Source organism: Gekko japonicus, unplaced genomic scaffold, assembly GCF_001447785.1.
Source record: "Gekko japonicus isolate JY-2015 unplaced genomic scaffold, Gekko_japonicus_V1.1 scaffold2344, whole genome shotgun sequence".
In the NCBI taxonomy this organism is placed as follows: domain Eukaryota; kingdom Metazoa; phylum Chordata; class Lepidosauria; order Squamata; family Gekkonidae; genus Gekko; species Gekko japonicus.
Window position 1 is genome coordinate 170,530 of NW_015160903.1, and position 24,078 is coordinate 194,607.

The 24,078-nt window shown below is 42.2% G+C and overlaps 1 protein-coding gene across 1 annotated transcript in view; it reads right to left on the reverse strand.

The window, feature by feature from the left end:
• LOC107121128 (dystrophin-like) overlaps positions 1-24,078 on the reverse strand; it is a 230,112-nt gene that overhangs the window by 127,717 nt on the left and 78,317 nt on the right. The window contains exons 2-3 of the mRNA XM_015423996.1: positions 21,091-21,240; positions 19,938-20,113 (exon numbers count right to left, since the gene is read on the reverse strand). Of these exons, the coding sequence (XP_015279482.1) occupies positions 19,938-20,113; positions 21,091-21,240 (326 nt within the window). The remainder of the gene's footprint in view (positions 1-19,937; positions 20,114-21,090; positions 21,241-24,078) is intronic.

Consider the following 24,078-nt stretch of genomic DNA (forward strand, 5'->3'; position numbering starts at 1 on the left):
TGCGGAACTGCACTAGGTCCCGCAGGGCCCGGATCTCCTCCGGGAGCTCATTCCACCAGGAAGGAGCCGCCACCGAAAACGCCCTAGATCTCGTGTGGGCCAACCTCACCACTCGGGGGCCTGGAACTACCAGACGATGGAACATCCCCGATCTCAGTGCCCTTGAGGGAACATACGGGAGGAGACGGTCCCTTAGATAGGCAGGGCCCTGGCCATTCAGGGCTTTAAAGGTAAGTACCAGCACTTTGAAGCGAATCCGGTATGCTATAGGCAGCCAGTGCAGCGCTTGCAGCACAGGCCGGATGTGGTCTCGCCTGGAAAGACCCATCAACAGCCTGGCTGCAGCATTCTGCACTAGCTGCAGCTTCCGGATTTGCGACAGAGGCAGCCCTAAGTAGAGAGCGTTACAGTAGTCCAGCCTCGAGGTGACCGTCGCATGGATCACAGTGGCCAGGTCGTCTCGGTCGAGATAGGGAGCCAACTGCCGTGCCAGCCGCAGATGATAAAAGGCTGACTTGGCAGTGGCCGCTACCTGGGCCTCCATCGTTAACGAGGAGTCCAGGAGCACACCCAAACTCCTAACCTCCCGCACGGGCACCAATGGTACCCCACCGAAGGCCGGGAGAGGGTGCCCCAACTCGTAACCGCTTCGACACAGGCCCAGGACCTCCGTCTTTGCCGGGTTTAGTTTCAACCGATCCGTCTGAGCCAACCAGCCACGGCCTGCAACACCCGCACTAGGTCATCGGGAGTGGAGTCTGACTGGCCGCCCAACATCAGATAGAGCTGGGTGTCATCGGCATATTGATGACACCCAAGCCCACACCTCTGGGCAATCTGGGCAAGGGGGCGCATGTAGATGTTAAACAACATCGGAGATAACACGGCCCCTTGGGGCACACCACATTCAAGGGGGTGCCTTCGGGACCGCTGATCTCCTATCGCCACCCTCTGTCCCCGACCTTGGAGAAAAGAGGCAAGCCATTGAAGGGCACGCCCCTGAATCCCCACGTCGGCGAGGCGGTGAGCCAGCAACCGGTGGTCGACCATGTCGAACGCGGCCGACAGATCTAACAACACCAGTGCCGCCACACCGCCCCGATCCAGGTGCCTACGGAGATCGTCAGTCAGGATTCCTCTCTATTTAAGGCTACTTCTCACAGTCCATTACTTTTTTTAAAAAAGAGAAATCTGTGCATACTATGATGTTCCCTTTTGCTTGCAAATCAGGAACAGGGCACTCAATCAGGTTCCTGATCTTGGGTTCACACAGCAGAGACAGGCATGTTCAAAACAACATCCATTTAGTAGAAAGACATTATAGGGATCAGGGGTCGTTTCGTAGAAAAAGACCTAGGGGAACTCATTAGCATAACTCATTAGCATATGCCACACCCCCTGACATCACTAGAAGTGTGTTATGAGGCCACACCCCCTGACATCACTGGAAGTGTGTCATAAGGCCACACACCCCGCCCCCAACAGTCCCGGCTGCCGCTGGCCTTGCAGCTCCACTGCCGAGCCCCATGAGGGGCCCGGCGGTGGACCTACAAGGCTGGCGGGAGTGCAAGGAAGCCCCACAAAGGCCCTCCCTGGCCCCAGGCAGGCAGGGGTGGGGAGAGGCAGGGAGGAAGCAACTTACCCTCCCTCTTCTCCTGCCTCCTCCTGGCGGAATGAGGGCCAGAAGCAGGGTGGCCAGAAGTAGGGGGTGGGGCTTCGTCATGTGCCCCACCCCCCATACCTCACCCGGGGGAACTGCGATCCCCCGCAAACCACTCGAAATGACCTCTGATAGGGATAACTAAGAGCAACTGCTTTCAGCACATGAGCTTTCAGCAGTCTACAATTCTAGCTAACAAACAGAAGTTACAAGCAAGAACTCAGCCCCAGGAGAGCGAACCAACACACAAAAATATTGGGGAGACATTATAATGCATACAATAAATAATGCATACAATAATGCATACAATAAATACACCATAAATACATTTGATTTCACATCTAGTTTGACTCTGCTATTTTATCACATGAACACATGAGAAAACCTGTTTGTAGCAGAGGGAAGATAACTAGGTCCCACTGCTTCTAATTATACCCAGTGTTATTCAGTTCTCTGTAAATGATGGTGCCCAACCTATACTTTTACAAGCAGTGAAGCACCTACTAGAGACATGAAGTCAGACCTTAATTAACTCAAACCTAATGCAATACACTATTGTTTTATTCAAACATAAAAGAAATTAGAGTCAGTACCAAGAAACATTTGAATCTGGCCTATTCTACCCTTCCATAGACCCTCTAATTTGCTCTCTTTCCTCTTCCCTGTTGTGCCCAGCAACATACAAATTATGTCACAAAACATGCAGGAAAGGAAGGTGGTTGAGAGGCCTTTTGGCCTTGATGTATTTGTTACCAAAAAGAAGGAAAGTGAGGATATCAGTTAATCAATGGCAGTTCATAAATACAACAGTGAAAATCTGAATTCTGGTCTGATTATTCCCTTATTTTACCCTATTGTCACATGCTATTCTGGTTCTCTTTTTAGAGGGCCCCACCAAGGGGGGTTGTGTATGTGTGTTTGGTCCTGGCAAGGACCAAGAGAAAGGAGCAGCTGAGCAGAGAAAGTGAGAGACAGAGGCCTAATCTGCATTAGCATTTGCTCTGCTGTTTTACCAAACCCACAGTGGAACAGAAAAAGATGCAGCTCAAATCCACATTCAGATACCCCGGGCCAATGCCATACTGACTGCCAGGGCTATTTTTGGGCCGGAACGCAAAGGAACGGAGTTCCGGCCGGCTTCTAAGCTGGCCACACCCAGCAGGAACTCATTAGCATAATAGGCCACACCCAACAACAGAAACTCATTAGGATTGGCTACATTAGAGGTATGTGGCCTAACATGCAAAGGAGTTCCTGCTACAAAAAAGCCCTGGGTAAACAGAATAAAAAGCAAAAGGTGGGTGTGGCTGGATGAGCACACTTCTGGTAACATGGGGGTGTGGCCTAATAGGCCAATGAGTTGTGCTGTCAGGGGTGTGGCCTAATATGCTAATGAGTTTCTGCTGTTGGGTGTGGCCTATTATGCTAATGAGTTCCTGCTGGGCTTTTTCTACAAAAAAAGCCCTGCTGACTGCAGAGTCACCCCTGAATGGCCATGAAATGGCCATAAATCTATGCAGATGGTTACCATAAAATTGAGAGATCAAATGAAGTGAAAGTGGCATGCAGTCTGGGCACTGCCGTAAAATCTGACAATCAATCAAAGTGGAAATGGCATGCAATGTAGAGGGGAATTTCTGTTCCAGCATGAGTTTGGTAAAATAGCGGAGCAAATGCTAGATGCAGACTGAGCCAGAGAGAGGCAGGCACAATGTTAGGAGTGGATGGAGGGCAGCTAGAAAACACCTGGGTCTGAATCCAAGGGGCTAAGATTAAGGCTGTTGTGGAGGGAAGGCAACGGAAAGCTGCTGGGTTGCAGAGGTGCCTGGGGAGGGGGGGGAAATGTGGGGCTCTGGTGGTTAGATAGAAGGAGAGAAAGTGGACAGCTGGAGCAAAATGGTACAGTGGGATGGTGCAGTGGGATCGTAGCAAAAGTGCCAGTAGAAATCCTGGGAGCAGAATGCAGTGGTAGTGGAGAGAGAGGAAGAGGGGATTCTGTTGTTCTGGTGCTGGAGTGACAGTGGAGATCAGTCTGGAGGAGAGTTTAAACCCACTTTTTGTGGCTGAACTCCTGGACCTTGTATACCTAAACCCCCTCCCCCTTTTTAGGGAAGTCTTGTGACAATTTCAAACTAAATTAACTTTATCTGCTAGTTTCCTGATTCACAGATATTATTTCCTTGCTTAATGTTTGTTTGTGGCAAAACCTGACCATGACATGACTAACACCATGGATGAATATTTGCTTGCAGAGTTGTTTGGGCTCAGGAGATGAGTTTTTGCAACTACCATGCCATTGTACCATCCCACTGTACCATCCTGCTCCAGCTTTCCACTTTCTCTCCTGTCTCACCACCAGAGCTCCCCATCTCTCCCCCCCCCCAGCTAAAGGGCAAACTGGTGATCCAGAGAAGTCAACACAGATTTGTCCCCAACAGGTCCTGCCAGTCCAATTTCATTTCCTTCTTTGATCAAGTGACAAGCTTACTGGATTACGGAAACACTGTTGACATTGTTTAGCTGGATTTCAGTAAAGTTTTTGACAAGTTTCCCTATGATGTACTGATGGGTAAATGGGAGGACTGTGGATAGTTAGGTGGATAGGGAACTGGTTAGAGAACCGTACCCAAAGAGTAATTGTCAATGGCATTTCATCTGATTGGAGCAAAGTATCCAGTGGAATTCCACAGGACTTGGCTCTGGGCCCAGTACTTTTCAATATTTTTATAAATCATTTGGATGAAGGAGTGGAGGGACTACTAATTAAATTTGCAAATGACACCAAATTGGGAAGAGTAGCAAACACACCAGAAGACAGAGATAGGGGGACATGATTGCTCTCTTTAAGTATTTGAAAGGTCACCTAGAGGAGGGCAGGGAGCTGTTCCTGTTGGCAGCAGAAGATAGTGCTTGCAATAATGGGTTTAAATTATGGGTGGAAAGATACTGGCTGGATATTGGGGGGGAGGGGTTACAGGATGATCAACAGTGGAATTGGCTGCCTAGGGAGGGAAGGAGCTCCACCTCACTGGCAGTCTTCAAGCAGCAGCTGGGCAAACACTTGTCAGGGATGGTTTAGGCTGATCCTGCATTGAGCAGGGGATTGGACTGGATGGCCTGTATGACCCCTTCCAACTCTATGATTCTATGTTTCTATAAATATATTGAACTATAAATAGTTAGGAAGCAACTCACTAACTATAAACTTTAGACTTTAATTCAAACCTAAAGGACAGTGTGATTTGTTTAGCTGAGGACTCTATGTCAGACTCCCTGTTAAAAAACAATGAAGACTGAGCATCTTTGGTTTTGGCCATTAGACAAAATCCAATCATAGAGTTGGTAGTAAATAAAATGAGATTTGTGATATCACTTTTTGAAAAAGCAACTATTTATTGCAACAAATGCCTGATTCAGTTACTACTGTAGAACCTTTGTTTTTAAAGTTAATAACAAAGTTGAAGCTCTTTAACATATTCACTACTTCACAATATCCCTTTTAAAAGGTAAATACTGTAAAGTATTCAGGTATTTTTATCAGTTCAAATAGAAGAGAGTTAATCAAATCTGTATATTGAAAACTCAACTTTTAAACATTTTAAAAATAATTTTCTTGAAGAGGTTCCGGAATTCCATTCTGGCACATTCCCCCAGAAAAGAAGCCCTGACAACTTTCTATACCTTTGCTTGCGTGAAAGTAAAACAAGGACACATATTCATTGCTTGCCTTGTGAATCTGATTATGATTGAAATGCTTATATTATGAACAAAGTGAATGAATTTGTAACACCTGAAAAATTAACCTGTAAAGGCAAACATATGAAACTACCAAGAGCTGCAAGTGAGACACTTTTTAAGGTGCCCACATTATTTCAATGAAGTAAAATTAACTCTTTTGTCTATTTGTGGGTGACAGCTGCTGTATGTATAAGAATTTTGAAATTGTACAAGTATTTATTTCTAGATAACTTAAAATGAAATCATAACATATGTTACAGAAATGAAAAAGACTAGAGCCTGTTCGCGGGAAGGGCAGAGTATAAATGCAATGAAAATAAATAAATAAATAGAAAGAAAAATGTAACCATTTATTTATGTGCCTATCTGAAAGAAACCAGTTACAAGATTTTGAGGTGATTGTTAACACTTGTATAGATAAAATATATATGATAAAAAGACAATAAGCTCTGTTGGAAATGATGTAGTAAGAAAGACTTCTTTAAAAATAAATAGTAGTACTGTAAATTATTCCAATAGTTTTTTTGGGAAAGTAGTGGATTAAATTTAAAATATCATTGGCCATAATATTCCCTTATGTCTAGAATTAATCTTGTTGGACAGTAATTGGAAATATGTAGAATTTTATACTGTTGGTATATAACGGCTGTAGCACATTTATGTGTGGTCAAACTGGGGAAAAATGTTCAGGCATTTACAAAGGCACAAAGAACATGTAAATTTAAGGACTGTAATCCTGAAAAAGCCAGTGCCTTTTAGGCATACAAGTAAAGGTTCTTCAGAAGAGAATTACATGTCTTAAAAATTGGGCTTCCTTCCTGGGGTATTCAGATGTTGATCAATCAGATCACTTTTAAATTTAACAGTGCATTTATATGTTAGGAAGATTTATGCCTTTTACTAGCTCATATTGGAATATACTAACAAAGCAGTACTAAGCAGAGTTACACCATTCTAAACTCAGTTTAACAAATTACCTTATAAGCAAATTACCATATAGTTTTAAGTCTTTTGAGAATGCAGTTGAAAGACATATTATTAATTAGAGATGTGCAGAATTTTTTTAAAGTTTGCGTGCATTCGTGGAGATTTGCAAGAATGGAAAGGTAAGCATTAAAGGTGCTTTTCTATTGTTTTCATCCAAGTCTTGAACAGTAATCACAATTTAGACTGCCCTGAATTTAAAGCAAGTTGTCTTCAAAACTCAAGGAAATTTTGTAACCCCTTAGCTAGAGTGCAGCTCAGGGAAGCCTTTTAAGTCTTGGAAGCAGTCCTTGTATGACCAACCTAGAGAAGCTCCTTCATCTGTGTGAGATAAAGCATTTTGTTGTTGTTGTTCAGTCGCATAGTAGAGTCCAACTCTTTGCGACCCCATGAACCACATCACGCCAGGCTCTCCTGTCTTCTGTCGTGCTCTGGAGTTTGCTTAATTTCATGTTCATTGCATCGATAACACTGTCTAATCATCTCATCCTTTGCCGTCCCCTTCTTCTTTGACCTTCAATCTTTCCCAGCATCAGGATCTTCTCCAGTGAGTGCTCCCTTCTCATTTGGTGGCCAAAGTATTTGAGCTTCAGCTTCAGTATCTGGCCTTCCAGGGAACAGTCAGGGTTGATTTCTTTTAGGATTGATTAACTTGATTTTATCTTTTTGCAGTCCAGGGGACTCTCAAGAGTTTTCTCCAGCACCATAATTCCAAAGAATCTATTCTTCGGCGCTCGGCCTTCCTTATAGTCCAACTTTCACAGCCATACAGTACTACTGGGAATACCATTGCTTTGACCATGTGGACTTTTGTTGGCAGGGTGATGTCTCTACTTTTTATTATGCTTTCAAGGTTAGCCATCGCGTTCCTCCCAAGGAGCAGGCATCTTTTAATTATTGGTTTAGCATAGGAAAAGGAGTACGACAAGGATGTATATTGTCCCCTTGCTTATTTAATTTATATGCAGAGTACATCATGCGAAAAGCCAGCCTGGATGATTCAGAAGCCGGAATTAAGATTACTGGGGAAAACATCAACAACCTCAGATATGCAGATGACACCACTCTAATGGCAGAAAGTGAAGAGGACCTAAAGAGCCTCTTGCTGAGGGTAAAAGAGGAGAGCACAAAGGTTAGCTTGAAACTCAACATAAAAAAAACTAAGATCATGGCATTCAGCCCCATCCCTCCTTGGCAAACAGAAGGAGAAGTCGTGGCAGCAGTGACATACTTCACGTTCCTGGGATCCAAGAGATAAAGCATAGGGTCTCATAATATAACTGTATATCTTGCTGCCAGGCTATGTGCTATGGGCTGGGTTGTCACATAGGCTGAGAAAAGGTCTACTGGCATTTAGTTCAGTTGGGCTGTGGAACTTCCCAAAGGTTGGTCAGACATGCTCAGGAATGGTTCAGCTTTCTTAGAACTGTGTCCTATGAGTTAACTCAAAACTGCCCCTATTCACTACAGCTTTAAGGAGTACTTGTACCATATCCCAAAATCCAAAAGATCTGGATTGGGAAATTCCTAAAAATTTGGGAGTGGAACCTGGGGAGGATGGGGTGTGGGGAAGGGAGGGGCCTCAGTGGAGTATAATGCCATAGAGTCCATCCTCCAAAACAGTTATTTTCTCCAAGGGAACTGATCTTTGTAGTGTGGGGATCAGTTGTAATTCTAGGAGATCTTCAATTCTCTAGTTCTAGATATTGTAATCCAGGAGTCCCCAACATGGTACCCGTAGGCCCCAGGGCACCCACCAGCACCTTTTTTCAGGTGCCTACCAATTGTTTTAGGGGCCAGGTAGGGCTTTGCCCAGCAAGGCTTTTGACTGACTATTGGAGATTTGATTGGCTGTGAAGATTTTTTCAAATTTTGCTTTGGCAGCAGCTTTCATCACAATACAACACTGTTACTGAAATTAAGCTGTGGAAATTAATTTGTAACTGGCTCCTCCTCCTACAGCAGCAGTTTTGTGACAGCAATTTCGTTGCTACACCCATCATGCTGTGTTGAAATTCCAAATGTCCCTGCAGGCGCAAAAAGATTGGGGACCCCTGTCGTAACCAATATTGTAATATTGTAATCAGTATTGTAATCATGTACTTTTTATATGTGTAAGCATATTTACAGAAAAATCAATAACTTCATCTTTAGTAACTAAGTAATCTAGAAAATAGGAGCTGCGGTGGCTCAAGTGGTTAAGATGCTGAACTGCAGGCTGTGGAAGGTTGGTAGTTCAGCAGTTTGAGACCCGAGTGCGCCGCAAAATGGAGTGAGCTCCCATCTCTAGTTCCAGCTCCTGCCAACCTAGCAGTTCGAAAGCAAGAAATTGCAAGTGGATAAATAGGTACCGCTTCGGTGGGAAGGTAACAGTGTTCCATGTACCTTGGTGTTTAGTCATGCTGGCCACATGACCACGGAAATGTCTTCGGACAGCGCTGGCTCTTCGGCTTTGAAACGGAGATGAGCACCGCAACCGTAGCGTCGGATTCGACTGGCTTTCGAGCAAGGGAACCTTTACCTTTACCTAATCTAGAAAATGCTATATGGAAAAATCTGTTCAATAAAAGTAATTGTGCTTCTGAATGGCAAATATGAATGACTTCTAGTCCCTAGAACATCTTGATAAATGTCTGGTGTGCACTGGAAAATGACCAAGATATGATAATGTTCTCTCTTTATATCCTCTAGTATAGTTTAAGTGTTAACACTGTGGCATTTCTTTTCTGGTTCAACTTACAACACTTTGAAGAATGTGTGCCAGTGATTTGAGATTTCTAATATTGATTCCTTTGTTGGCACATGTTGAACTCAGTGAACTGCTTCACATTTTATAAATTGTTAAGGGACAGAAACACTTAAATATATGGATATTTCTTTAACACAAAAAGTTTGAGATTTTAAAATTTCAAGAAGAACTAGAACAGGAGAAACCATAGAAAATTTTGCTGATATGGGTTATTCATCTAGAAGTATATATTCTGCTTAGGTGCATGAAATGACTGCAATCCGCAATCTATTTACTCCAGAGCAGTAAAACTAAAGGCAATTAAATGAGAAGCAAAGGCACATTATAGCAAAAAATCAGCCAGGCTATTATCACTGGGACTTAGACCATGAGGAAAGTCCCCCATAGGAACAACACTGGCCTAAATTACAGAATTTTTCTAATGAATACTCAGATAACGTTACTTTGCCCACTAAAAAAAAAAGTGATTAATAGGAATGCCAGCCTTCAGGGGGGACCTGAGGATACCCTGGAATGACAGCTCATCTCCATACTACAGAGACTAGCTCCCCTGGAAAAAGATGCTGTGAAAGTTGAAATCTATGGCATTATACTCCACTGAGCTTCCCGTCTTCCCCAGGCTCCATCCCCAAATCTCCAGGAGTTTCCCAACCTGGATTTGGCAACCCTACCCCCCCATCCCCCGCCACTGGCCAGGGAGGATCTGGCAAAATGTGTTACTGGAAGATTCAGTTAAAATACGTAGTCTGTGGTGGAGCAGCATAGTAGCACAAGAATAGGAACAAACAATTTATTAAGACTTTGGTAAATTATGATGAGATATGATATTGTAAATATTCAGGACATGAGTTGCCATTTCAGTCAACATTTATCACATATTGTGCACATAATATGCATTTCTAGAAGATAAAAATATTATTTTCAAGTAGTAGTATACTTTAAGACATTACAGTAATTATGCATTTTCAAAGTTGTCCTTTTGACAGCACTCTTTAAAAATGCTTTATTCAAGCATTCAAATCTCAAGTGTTACATCTTTGTTTACCTACAAGTTTAATGATTTGCTGCAATTTATACGAATCTACAGTAGTAAGAATAATAAATGGTACACTTAAAACTCTGCATCTGCAATTAAGTGCTAGATATTTTATTTCTAGAGTCATTTCATTACATTTACACAAGAACAAACCATATCTTCTCATTGAAATATTGTCTCAGGAGCTGCTTGAATTACAAATTCTTCTAATATATCTTCAGTAAATGGAACAACAGTGAGCATAGCGAGATACCATTATCTATTTTTAAAAGCATAGGAAAAAATTACAATGTTGTGCATTATACAATCAAATGTTAGCTCATATTCATGTCATTTTAAAACACACAACTCAACTCATAAACAGTCAAACCTGGTGCCAGAAATTTTGAATGGGAGATAAAGCCAATTCATATAGTAAAACAAGAAGAAAAGTCCAAGTCAAACAGTCCAGTTAGTAAGTCTGATTTCAGAAGCTTTGATGGGATCAGGGACTATCACCTCATCCATTTGTCCTGTCTTGCCAAATCTCCACTGATCCTAATACCCTAGATGACCTGGAATTGGAATTTGTAAATGCTGTATATAATTTTAACTTGAGGTATTTTCGACATTTTAGACATTGTACAAATGAATTTAACTCTGAATTTAATAACTATTTGTGTATTTAAGATATTAGGGATCAAGTTTCATTTAAAATTGTATTTTTTCTTTTCTTTTTTAAATTGTAACAGCCAATGGTCATATGCAATAAATTTTATTCATTCATACTCTGTCTAGGGGAAGAAAAGGAGGGAGAGATGGAAACTTGCCAGACATAGCAAATTTCTTAAGTAATGGACAAGATTTAAATTGTGAAAGAGCATGATGCAGCAATATATATAAGATGTAAATTATGTATATGGGGTGATCTGAAGAAAACACTATAAACTGATATTTGCATTACAGTCTTAGATTAATATACAAAACATTAATATACAAAACATTAATATACAAAACATTAATATACAAAACATTAATATACAAAACATTGTCCAGAGGATCTTCTGTTTTGTTTTAACCAGTGTAAGCACATTGCTGCCCAAATAGTGGCAGGACTGTTTTGCCTTCATCCCTCAGAGAATTGGAGGGACCAGGCACTGGAGGGAAAAAGGAATGGCTGCTTTGGGCAGTACAGCAATTGAGATGGCTGAGAACCGGGGACTAATTAAAGCTGTTTCCTCAACAAAAGAGTACAATCTGTATGGTTACAAAAGAGAGAGGGGAGGTAGGATGGCCACTGCCTCCAGAAGCAGACTAATGTGCTACATCAAGTTTGGAGGAAGAGCATCAGGTGCAGGTGTTTCCATGCTAGTTCTCTCAGGAAAGTCCCTTGGGCAATCTGGTGTTTGAGAGCACTGTTAGAGTGCAGGAGGTTTTGGGACTACCAGAAAGGAGATTAATGCACAGTTGAGTTAATCGCTTGGAGTGGTAGGTCTCTGTTCATTTGCTTGTTTCCTCTTCTCTCTTTATAGCTCTCCTTTGCTTCTCTGTAGTCAGCTTCCATCCACCACCACCCCTTTATTTCTCTGGCATTCCTATCATTCACCACCAGTAGCCTTGTGAGGCTTTTAGCTGTTGCAGTTTTGGGAAGGGATAATGACCCTTCCATTCCTCACTTCTCTGTTTCTGTTGAGAGTAAATACAGGTTAACAAAGTATGTGAGGGTGTGCTGAGAGTTCTACCAGGCAGGGGCCAGAAAAAGCCCCGGCCCTAGTTTTGGACAGCTGGATCTCTCTCAGGCCGGAGACCACCAGGAGGTTCTTACTTCCTGAGTGTAGCACTCTTCTGGGGGCATACTGAGAGAGGCGGTTCCAAAGGTATGTGGTCCCTGACCGCTAAGAGCCTTAAAGGTCAAAACTAGCACCTTGAACCTGGATTCGGTGCTCCACTGGAAGCCAGTGCAGGCTGGAAGCACAGGTAGAATATGTGCCATCCAAGGGGTCCCCCTAAACATTTCCACTTTGGGAGTAAAGTAAAAAGGTAAAGGTAAAGGTTCCCTTGCTCGAAAGCCAGTCGAATCCGACTCTAGGGTTATGGTGCTCATCTCCGTTTCAAAGCTGAAGAGCCAGCGCTGTCCGAAGACATTTCCGTGGTCATGTGGCCGGCATGACTAAACACCAAGGTGCACGGAACGCTGTTACCTTCCCACCGAAGTGGTACCTATTTATCTACTTGCAATTACTTGCTTTCGAACTGCTAGGTTGGCAGGAGCTGGAACTAGAGACAGGAGCTCACCCTGTCTTGCAGCACCCGGGTCTCGAACTGCTGAACTACTGACCTTCCACAGCCTGCAGTTCAGTGTCTTAACCACTTGAGCCACCACAGCTCCTGGGAGTAAAGTAGAAGTCACCAAAACAGGCGTTCCATGCCAAGGTGCTTGAGCTTCAAGCTAAAACTTTGATTAGAGGAATTCCTTTCTCAGTGTTGTCTTTAAAGGAGTTTGGATTTGTTGTGTCATTTTGCTCTCTCCTGCTTAATGCACTTTGGTACTAAAGCAGCTATCTTTTGATTGTGCCATTGCCCAAAACAGAGCATCTGCTTTGTGTACAGGAGGTCCTGGGCTCTTGCAATGGCACCTCCAGTTAAAAAGACAAGGCAGGGGTGATATGAAAGATCTCTGTCCCTGAGACCCTGCAGAACTATAGCCAGTCAATACTCACTGTGCATCTTCATACGACCTTCCCATAATCTCTAGGCTTGGGCGAATCCTTGGTTTTTAACAGAAGTTAGTTAAAAGGATGGGAACTAGCCAAATGGGCAGCAATCCAGATTTCTTCCTCCTCTGAGGACTATGTAGAATTAAGCATTTTACCAGGATGAAAGCCATGGAGAGAGCTACTGGCATCAATAAGCACATAAGAAAAGCCCTTCTGGATCACACCAGTGGTCCATCTAGTTCAGCAACCTGTTTCACACAGCAGCCAACTAGTTGCCTTGGAGGGCCAACAACCAGGCATAAAGGTGAAAGCTTTCATCTGATGATGCTCTAGTCAGTCAGCCTTTATTGCATCAGCAAATAAACCATAGCAACTGGTATTTAGAGAGAGAGATTAAAAGTGCTCTCTCATTGACTGACATGATGTGATGTAACAAACCTGTTTACCTAGCAAGTTTGAGTTAACCTACTACTAATGAGATGCACAGTCCTCACAAAATCTTGCCTTGGCACAACAAGATTTTAAGGATGAGAAAACTGTAGTGTCTGTTTAAAGGACCTGTTCACTTCATAGGACAAGTCACTTTACTTAATTGTATGGCAGTCGGAACTGAAAACCATGAAGGAGAGAAGTTCAACCACAGACTACCTACTGTCCCTGGATGTATCACTAAATGGTTCCTGGGCTATAATGGATGCATATTTAGTCTGCACTTTCTTACCCCACACACAGAAAATGATGGTTATTGGTATAAATTATGAACATTGGTCAAAATAGTAAAAAAAGCCCAGTAGCACTGGTCAGTAACTGAACATTGGTCAGTAACTGAAAAATTCTATAATGTGATGCCATGGAATTTTAACACTCATAATTTTAGTTGCAACATAGTTGTCATTGGTAGCGAGCAAAAAGGCTATTAGGCAAATGACATGTCCACACAAGGAAGAATTCATGGGAAGATTCCAAGCCTCTTTTCTATCATTTTAGGATGACAAACACATCTAAAATTCATATTTCTACCCATTCCCACACCATATTTCTCTGAAAGGTATGCAAAAATAAAATTATTATAGCAAAGTAATATTGACAAAGGATCATTTCAGGTGGGTAGCCATATTGTTCTGAAGCAGCAGAACAACGTTTGAGTCCACTGGCAACTTTAAGACAAACAACATTTTATTCAGGTATAAGCTTTTATGTGCAAGCATGAAATTTTTGTTGGTCTTAAATGTGCCACTGGACTCAAACTTTGTTCTGTAATATTGAAAATATAATTAATGGGATTACAGCAAAAATCAGATTAACAGGGGAAACTCTCATTAAACTAGACCCAGAGCTCTAATAAATCAGACTCAAAATTTGTCTTTAGTCCTCAGATATGGGCAGTGATAATTAAGAATAGTGCTTCAGCATGTGCACAGAAACTTTCTTCATCTATATACTATTAGCCACCTGTGGCCACAATCTGCGGGTATCTAAATCTACAGATCAGAGCTTCACAGAGGCTAAATAGATCTTTCTGTACATTTGGGGGTTTCAGAAGCAGCAGCGCAGCCCAGGTCTGTGTACTGGGCCCGGGGTGGCCCAGGCAACCCAGAGGCCCCACTAGGTCCAGCAACTGTGCAGCCTGGGAACCACACAGGCCATGCCACCAGCAGTGGCACAACCCGGGAGTTGAGCTTGCACAGCCACTGCCAGGCTCAGCAGGGATCCTAGGCTGCCTTGTTGCCACTGGGCACAGCAGTGGCCATACAGCCCGGGAGCCCAGTGGGGTATGCCACTGGCAGCGGAGATGCCCCTAGGTTGCACTGGGCCTGGTGTGAAAGTGGCTGGGGGAAGTCTGCTGGCTCACATGGACCAGCTCTGGACGAACAACAGAAAGCTGTTGGGCAGCCAAGAGCTCCATGCTGGGCTTGACGAGAGAGTTGGGTGAGAGATGGGATTCCCCCCCCCCCAGGGTCTTATGGGGCTCCAATTGTCACATATAACTGCAGGTTTTCCTCAGGGACAAACTAAATAGGATGATGTCTTTGTGGCTGCCACAATGACCCTGCAGCCATTTTAAAGACATTTAGAAATGCTGTGAAGGCCTGATCCTGAGTGGGCCCCCAGAGCTTTCTCCCCCACCCTTCCCTCTGCCCTATCAAGTGCTGAAATGGGCACGCATGCCCACCTGTGGCTGTTTCAGCAAGGTGTGTGGGGGGGGAGTGCCATGCCACAGTCCCAATCAGGATTGGGCCATCATGGCATTTTTAAATGACTTTTAAAATGGCAACACTTTAAAGGTAAAGGTAAAGGTTCCCTTGCTCGAAAGCCAGTCGAATCCGACTCTAGGGTTGCGGTGCTCATCTCCGTTTCAAAGCCGAAGAGCCAGCGCTGTCCAAAGACGTTTCCGTGGTCATGTGGCTGACATGACTAAACACCAAGGCACACGGAACACTGTTACCTTCCCACTGAAGTGGTACCTATTTATCTACTTGCAATTTCTTGCTTTCGAACTGCTAGGTTGGCAGGAGGTTGGCAGGAGTGAGTGTACTTTAGGCTGGCTTATAATAATCCAAGTATTTTCCTCTCTACTAGAACTGTAATGATATTTAAGTGATACAACTCTTAATTATTACAAATAACATATTTGACCAGTGCAAAACTTTATTTTCCATTCATTAGCTTCAGATAATCTAGTGAAATTAAGACAATGATTTAAATTTGAAAAAGGAAAACCATATGCTCCAATGGTTAGGAAGAAACACTTGTTGAATCTCCAGAAAAAATAAGTCTGAACCTTTGCTTCTCAACTTTCAGAACTAAAGATCAACACTAGTACTCACGTAAGCAACAGCTGAACATTTTGACAACAACTACAGTGGCTTGCTGTTATTAATAATTTGGGTTGTATGTGCTATGTTAGTTTTCTACAATTAGGTTCCCTCTGTCAAAGTAATGCCTCATCTCGCTCTAAACAACATTTACAAAAGGATAAATGAACTCCATCATTAAAACTAATGTCAAGATAACACTGCAGAAACAAACATGAATATTAAGTAATCAAAAGCTTAATGACTTCAGTTTAAGTGTGTCATGATGTGTACAAGTAGAAATCATTCTTATCCTCTTCAGTCCAGACAGGAAGCAACAGAAACAACAGAAGCAACCACATTTTTTGAAAACCTGGTTCACATGTATAGTGGGGGATGGGGACTCCAATACTTTGAGCAAAATGGACATATTGGGATCTTAAAATATCCTTCATCTATAGCTTATCTCTAGGAATGGACACAAACCGCAAATCCATACAAACAAGGAGGTTGGCTTGCGAACTGAACTGGTCCATATGGGTTCATGACCCCTGCTTTCTGCCCTCCACCACTTGTCACAGGGAACAGAAAGCAGAGGTTTAAATAGCTCCAAGCCATTTAAACCAAACAACTGTGCAGCACTCCACTGCTCGGCTACTTGGTTTAAATGGCCGGAAGCCATTTCAACACTTGCTTTCTGCACTTAATGGCTGGGAGCTGTTTGGTTTCAATGGCTTGGAGCTGAACCCAAGAAAGCCCCTTTAAACATATGAGCCACACTGAGCAGTTTGCTCCGCATGGCTCAGCTATTTAAAGGGGCTTCCGTGGACAGCAAGGTGAAGAACACCCCTTTAAGCAGCTGAGCCACATGGAGCAGTTTGCTCCATGCAGTTCAGCTGTTAAAGGGGCTTTCTTGGGCTGCTAACCCCAGGGGCTGGTGGTCCAAGAACACCCCTTTAATCAGCTGAGGCATGCAAAGCAGTTTACTCCATGCGGCTCAGATGTTTAAATGGGCTTTCTTGGGCAGTGAGCCCCAGGGACTGTTAGCCCAAGGAAGCACCTTTAAACAGCTGAATGCAGGAGCAGTTTGTCCCAAGTGGCTCAGCTGTTTAAAGGGGCTTTCTTGGGCAACTAGCCCCAGGAGCTTGCTGACCAAGAAAGCCCCTTTAAACAACTGGGCTGCAAGAGCAGGCTCAGCTGTTTAAAGACCAAAATAACTGAACGGCAGGAACAGGTTGCCTCTGTGGCTCAGCTGTTTCCAAACTAAACAGCTGAGCAGCTGGGAGCCGCCACCAAGAAAGTCCTGGCCCTGGTTGTAGTCAGCCTGGCATTCTTGGGACCTGGGAAGGCCAATCGGTTTTGTGACCCTGACCGTAGTGCTCTCTGGGGTATATATGTGGAAAGGTTGTCCCTCAGGTATGTCGGACCCTGGCCATAAAGGGCTTTAAAGGTAAGAACCAGCACCTTGAAGCAAATTTGGTATGCTATCGGCAGCCAGTGCAGTGTCTTCAGTGCAGGCTGTATGTGCTCCTGCATGAGGAGGTCCATCAGGAGCCTGGCCGCAGTATTTTGCACTAGCTGCAGTAGTCTAATCTCAAGGTGACCATCGCATGGTTCACTGTTGCCAAGTCGTTGCATTCAAGGAAGGGAACCAACTGCCTGATCAGCCGAAGATGGTAAAAGGCCGACCTGGCAGTGGCTGCTACCTGGGCCTCCATTGCACCAATGGTGCCCCATTGAAGGTCGGGAGTGGGATCCCTACCCTCAGACTGCCCCGACTCAGGCACAGGACCTCCGTCTTTGTTGGATTCAATTTCAGTGAGCTCAGTCTAAGCCAACCAGCCACAGCTTGTAACTCCTGGTCCAGATCTTCCAGTCTGGAGCCAGACTGACCACCCAATGTCAGATAGAGTTGGGTGTCATCTGCATACTGGTGACATCCCAGCCCATAACTCCAGGCAATCTGGGCAAGGGGCACATATAGTTGTTGAATAACATCGGGGAAAGCACCACCCCTTGAGGTACTCCACACTCCAGTGGGTACCTTTGGGAGAGCTGTTCCCCTAATGCCACCCTTTGTCCCCGACCATGGAGAAAGGAGGCAAGCCATTGCAAGGCAAGCCCCTGAACTCCTATGTCGGCACAGTGGTGGATCAGTAACTGATGGTTGACTGTGTCGAACACTGCCGAAAGGTCCAACAACAACAGTTCTGCCAAACTGCCCTAATCCAGATGCCTCTGAAGATCATCTGTGAGGGTGACTAGTGCTGTCTCCGTCCCGTGGCCCGGGCAAAAACCGGACTGGAAAGGATGGGATTACTCCTTTTGTTTTATTGGGTGATAAGCAATTAACAACAACTATTCACTGCTCAAGATCATTGTTTCATAGAGCTTTTATTGGATAAAAGGTATCTTCTGCATGCACTCCTGCAGCCATAAACTGGCCTGCAGCCAAAGATTTGGCTTGGAAGTTACAATTAATATAGGAAGTTTATTCTGCTCAAGCTACAAACCAACTCTTTGGGCTCCTTGGCCCCAGAGTTTCATCTTCCAAATTTTCCTTTCTGTGCTTATTCCAACAACTAGAATTCTTCCATAATTTAGTATGGCAAAAATAATACAGAAAGGCCAGATTTCATAATGATGCAGTACTCATAAGCGAGGTATTTTGTTATTAGGATAATTTAGTTTTATCCCACAGATAATCTATTGCAAGACACCTTCCAGAATTTCTGTGTTTGTAGGAGTACCAGTATCAGAATACTTCCTAGGCATCTTAAGAATAGAGACCTATTCATTTTCTAGAACAAAGCTTGAGTCCAGTGGCACTTTTAAGACCAACAAAGTTTTAGTCAAGGTATAAGTTTTTGTGTGCATGCACACTTCTCTTTAACTATCTGTGTTCCCCCAAAACCTATTCATCTTCTGTTACTTAGAAAGGGGCTATATCTTTGTACTTATCTGAGAAACAAACACCAGTTTAAGTTGCCCAAGAAAATAGTTTTTAGGCAATGGATAAAGATCATAGTCTTCCAACTATTTTTTTTTATTATCATCAATTACCACCATTTAGTGTTAGGTCTTTTGTTTTCAATTCAGAGTGGAACAATAATGATGCTTTCATTCAATGATAATCATTCAAATTCTTTCATTTTTGCATATGAAAATCTTCTCAGTTTTCTCTTTTAAAAAAAATAATAAACAGGGGCATCTTTAGTGTAATGGCACAGGGCTTAGAGAGGAATAAGTCTGCACTAATGCTGACCCTCTGCAGTGGGGGTGGAGGTGGGAGCTTGCAGAAGAAGAAAAATCCTTGATGATCTGTGGAGAAAAGCCACCCAATTTTCTCTTATTTGTAAAACAGCAACTTCTTTTCAACCTTTCAACACAAAAATAACAACAGAACCTTTCTCTGAAAAAATAATAAAACACAGTAATTTCTTGACAAAAGATGTCTGACAAGATTTTCAATAAGGACAAAGAAGAAAAAAAGGGGGGGGGGAAACTGAACCTAAACCTAGAATTCAGAACCTAAAAAGGTTAGTTTTCTATTCCTGACTAACCTTGACAAGATTTTCAAACCAGGCTCTTGTATTTTCAGCCACACTATCAAGTAAAACTGAGTATAACACTTTGGCTGTGTAAAAGTCCTCTTATTCAAGTACTGCTATTGTTTCTCTACTTTTTGCAAAAAAATTCTGGGAAATTTATTCTGGGGAAAATTATTCTGGGGGGAAATGATGGGTTTTTTTAAAGTAAGGACATGTTGTCTTCTACAAAAAATGGTATCAGAACGATTCTGAATATTGGTGAAAAACAGTCATTTATTACTATCTAGTTTTGACAATCCTAAAGTGAAACTATGAGTATAGAACTATTATGAATGTAAACAGCAATTTGCAACCCAATTGTAAGTTTCTATTTTCTCAGAAGTCAGTTTCAGAAGTAAATAGACATAAGATTCAGCACAAAGACGACTTAAAATGCTTATCCTGGGGCTTCCAAGCATAAAATTCAACATAATATAACAAAAGTATATAAAAAAGAACCAGTGATATCTATGCATTTGTATTTTTCACTGAAATATGAACAAAAAAAAATGAAATGAGACTGATGTTGTTATGGTCCAGGAGTAAAAATAAAGGCTTTCATTAAATGTTTATATTATATATATTTCCAATTAACAAGGTTCCTAAAACACTGTAAAATAAAACAAGTATTAGAGATTCTTTAGACTGAAACATCATACGTAATAGGTAAGTGCTATGAGTCAGCCTACCTCTTTTTGCTTTCTGCTACCTGTTTGCAGACTTCCTGCCACCGAAAATTCAGGCTTCCTAGTTTTTCCTTCAGTACACCAGCATCTGCTGTAGACGACTGCTCAATAATATCCTCTCCAGTTACATTCAATGTTCTGACAACAGGTTGCTGATTCTCAATGCCATCCTGGAGGTCCTACAATATATAAAATAACTGAATAAACATATAGTACAGTATATTTCTAACCAGACAGACATTGGGTTGGTTCAGTCATCATAAAAATATGGTATAATTATGGTTGTCATAACTGTGGTTAACACAATTGTTCACTCCACTATTTATGAATGAATAGGGAAAATCAATCTAAAATCTGAAATCATGATGTGACATTGACTTGTTAATCACAGATAATCTTAACTATGGTTTCTTGATATATGAACACAAGACATCCTGGCTTATTACTCAGCACTGCCCTCACTGTGATGTGGGCTGGGATACCAACCAGGTATAAGTGGAGAAGAAGAAAGAGTGAAGACACTGAAACCAGCATTTGTTGAATCAAACTAAAGTTTGAATGATCATTTGTGAGCTGAATCCTGGCTTCATGAACAAACCATAATTAAAATAGACCATACTTCTGCATTGTCTGAACTGATCCAATATCAGAGGAAAGCGTGATAAAGAACATTTTTCTTACCTTATATCCCAAACATGCCAATACAAAAAGTATTTTTTATCATTCCATTGCATGTTTCTGCAAAGTCTCATCCTTTTCTTTAAAGAAAAAAAATGAGCTTAATGACATGCTAGAGAATGTTGATGCTATAGTCATATTTAAGCAATGAGGCCATAAGCATTGAGCAGATGATCCAAACAGCATGTCCTTTGTGCTGTCCTGTAGTCCAGAACAATTTGTCTGATAATTTCTGGTCCTAATCAACTCTGTTCTAACATTCAAATGTTGCACACTCATGCACTGGTGTACAGGAAAGCATCTTGTTATCTTCTGAAGGAGACATTAAGCTGCAGCCTATCACTCTCAGCTTATAGTGATACATTCGTGAGATGCAAAAGCTTTCCTAAAACACAAGAGGCTCTTTCACCAGGGAACACGCTGCTGACAGAGGAACAGAGTGATTCTTCTGACTATGTGGAGCATGGACACATCTTACAACTATGACTTCATAAACTTCTATGAATATTGTCTGTTCTCCATGCCCTGATGGTACAATTTTTCCATGATATGAAATCTGGTCTTGTCGAACACCTGTTGGAGTTCCAGCTTCCACAAAATAACGTGTTGTTTTTCTATTATGTATAGTCTAATTGTACACAACGTTAAGAAACTTAGGGATTATCAAATAACACATGTTAAAGAGTCACAGAAAAGACTGAATATTTTGATTGCACCATAAATGTTATAAGGCTTCAACATTTGCCAGTAAATTTCTTGTGCTTTTAAGCCGTTTCAGTCTTTTTTTCCTTTTTTTTTTTTTAAACTTAAACAGCAAGGGACAGGAATGAGAGTCCTGTAATGCCTTTGTTACTTTGAATCTTCAAAAGAGTATGCAGTTTTAAAAATATTCTCACTGCAGTTTCTTCTTTGCTGATGCCAGTTCATTAGTCCTTTGCCTTGCTGAATTGACACTTCAGAAAGCAGTACCTCCTGTCAAAAAGCGCTGCCTCTAGAAGAGACAGTTCAGTAAAGCATAAGGAATGGCAGTCTATGGGCAACAATGATACTACATTAAAACAAAAAGAAGCAAAACTTTTAAATGCAGATACCTCTGGTGGTAAGGATGGGGGGAGGGAGAAGAAGCGCAGGTATCAGTCACTCCTACACATAAGTATTTTTCAGTACTACAGTTCTGGTAATTCATAAGCAAAATACACAAAGAAGAACCAATAGTCACAGGTACTGTAGAAGCTGGAAAAGCATGTCCCAATGGTGTGCCCAGTCACCACCAATCAGTTCCTTTGATAAGATGCTCTTGGATAACAAGTAAGATAAATCTGAGTCTAATTTTTTCTGTTACACACCATGCACTCTTACAACAGCTAAAGATCTGAAGTTATTCCAGATCACTTAAATAGGACTACAAGCATGTTCTGTTAACTTAATCCTGACAAAACAGAGGTGCTACTGGTGGGCAGATGTTCCTGGACCTGTTGTTGGATAAACAGGTGGCAGTGGTGGCCAAGAGTGTTTTCCAGCAACTATGGCTGGTGAGCCAGCATGGCCTTTCCTGGGGAGAAAAGATCTTGCCACTGTGGTGCATATCCCGCTAACATCTAGATTAGATTACTGCAATGTGCTGTACACAGGGCTGCCCTTAAAGAATGTCCAGAAGTTACAGCTCGTACAGAATGCTGTGGTCAGAGTGTTGACTGGAGTGGGTCTAAACCAGAGGTGTCGAACTCGTTTGTTATGAGGGCTGGATTTGACAAAAATGTAACTTTGTCAGGCCCGGCCAAGGCCATGTGTGCCATAAAACAATCCTAGGTACCGGAGATATAAACTGCATAAAGAACAGCAGCTGGCAAGCTCTGAGTTGGTATATCCTCACTGCAGGGTCCCATGGGCTGGGAGGGGTATGTGCAAAGGAAAAGCCATATGGGTGGACTGGAGAGCCAGTGGTGCAGCACTGGGCTGTCGCTCCCACACTGCTTCACTGCTACAGGTAAGGTTGTTCTGTTATGCTGAAGCCACAATCAGTGGCTCTGCCCCCCCCCAACAGTCTTCTGTCCCCTCCCTTGCACTAGTTGCTTGCAGGCTGCATAAGAGCCCTGGACGGGCCAGTTCCGGCCCCCGGGCCCTATTTTTGACACCCCTGTTCTAAACTATATTTAGACTCTTCCATAAAGATTCTTCCTTATTACTGTTCTGCAGACACAATAATAAAAGAGTCCTGAGGCACATTAAAGACTAACAAATCTGTTTCAGTATAGGTTTTTATGAGAGAGGGAACTGAAATAAGAATGGATTTAAAGGTCTATTTATCAGATTCATCCTATTTTGCCAGAACATCAACAGTTTAGTGCAGTCTCCCACTCTAAGTAAACTGTTTACTTGTTTGACTGGATCATGTAATGTAACACACCTGGTCTTGAAAAGTGGATCTTCTGACCTCACTTTGTAGCTCTTTATGTATACTGAATGTAATACTTCATGTTTCTGATGAAACAGCTCTGTCTCATGAAAACATATGCTGCAATAAATGCAATAATATTTACGGTGTCACACGACTGTTCAATATTTTGAATTAGCCTGCTTTAGTCACCCTTCGTCTCTCAAAGGAGACTTTGTTTACATGCATTCATTAATCTAGTCCTGTATATGCATATTTATGGTTTCAGATTTAGCACTCTTGGCACAAACATTAGGAACTAGCAGACAGCAGCAAATGGACCTTGCAATTAAAATCTGACTGGTTCAGTCCGAGTATGCCATTAGTGAAACTGGACATGTGCCAAACCCATTTCTTCACAATCATTTTTCCCTCTTGCTCTGACACAGGTCACACTGTATACATGTAGAAATATATTTTATCATAGTTGCGATTCACAGGCACATCTGACATTTTGAAAAACAGGGAATTCTAACAGCAACAACATTTTTCCTCTAACGTTGTGTGTGTGTGTGGAGAGAGAGAGAGAGAGAGAGAGAGAGAGAGAGAGAGAGAGGTATTAACTTATCTGCCTCTAATTGTAAAGAACTTCCCAAAGAACCATAAGAAAAACATTTATCAGAGTAGTTTTGCCATCATGACTTAATGATTACTATTAAATACTATATAAGTAGGTGTGAGGTGTACATACATACTGTCCAAACAAAAAAAATTACTATTATTCTATTAAATAAATTAATTATGATAGGACTCTGAAGTTCAGGGCAGTATTTCAACTACGAGCTTGCGGGGAGGGCGGATTATAAATATAAGAAATAAATAAATAAATAAATAAATATCCATAGTTCATATTAATATATAAAACAATATCATGGCTTCTAGAGAGAAGAACGAAGAGCAAGACCTTTATCTTTAAAAGCACAAGCAGATTGTAGAGACCATATGTTCCTAGATAACCTATAAAAGCTCTACATCCATAGGAGCTAAGATGTTTCCATATGGGTATAAAAATGTATAAAAGTTGATATTGCT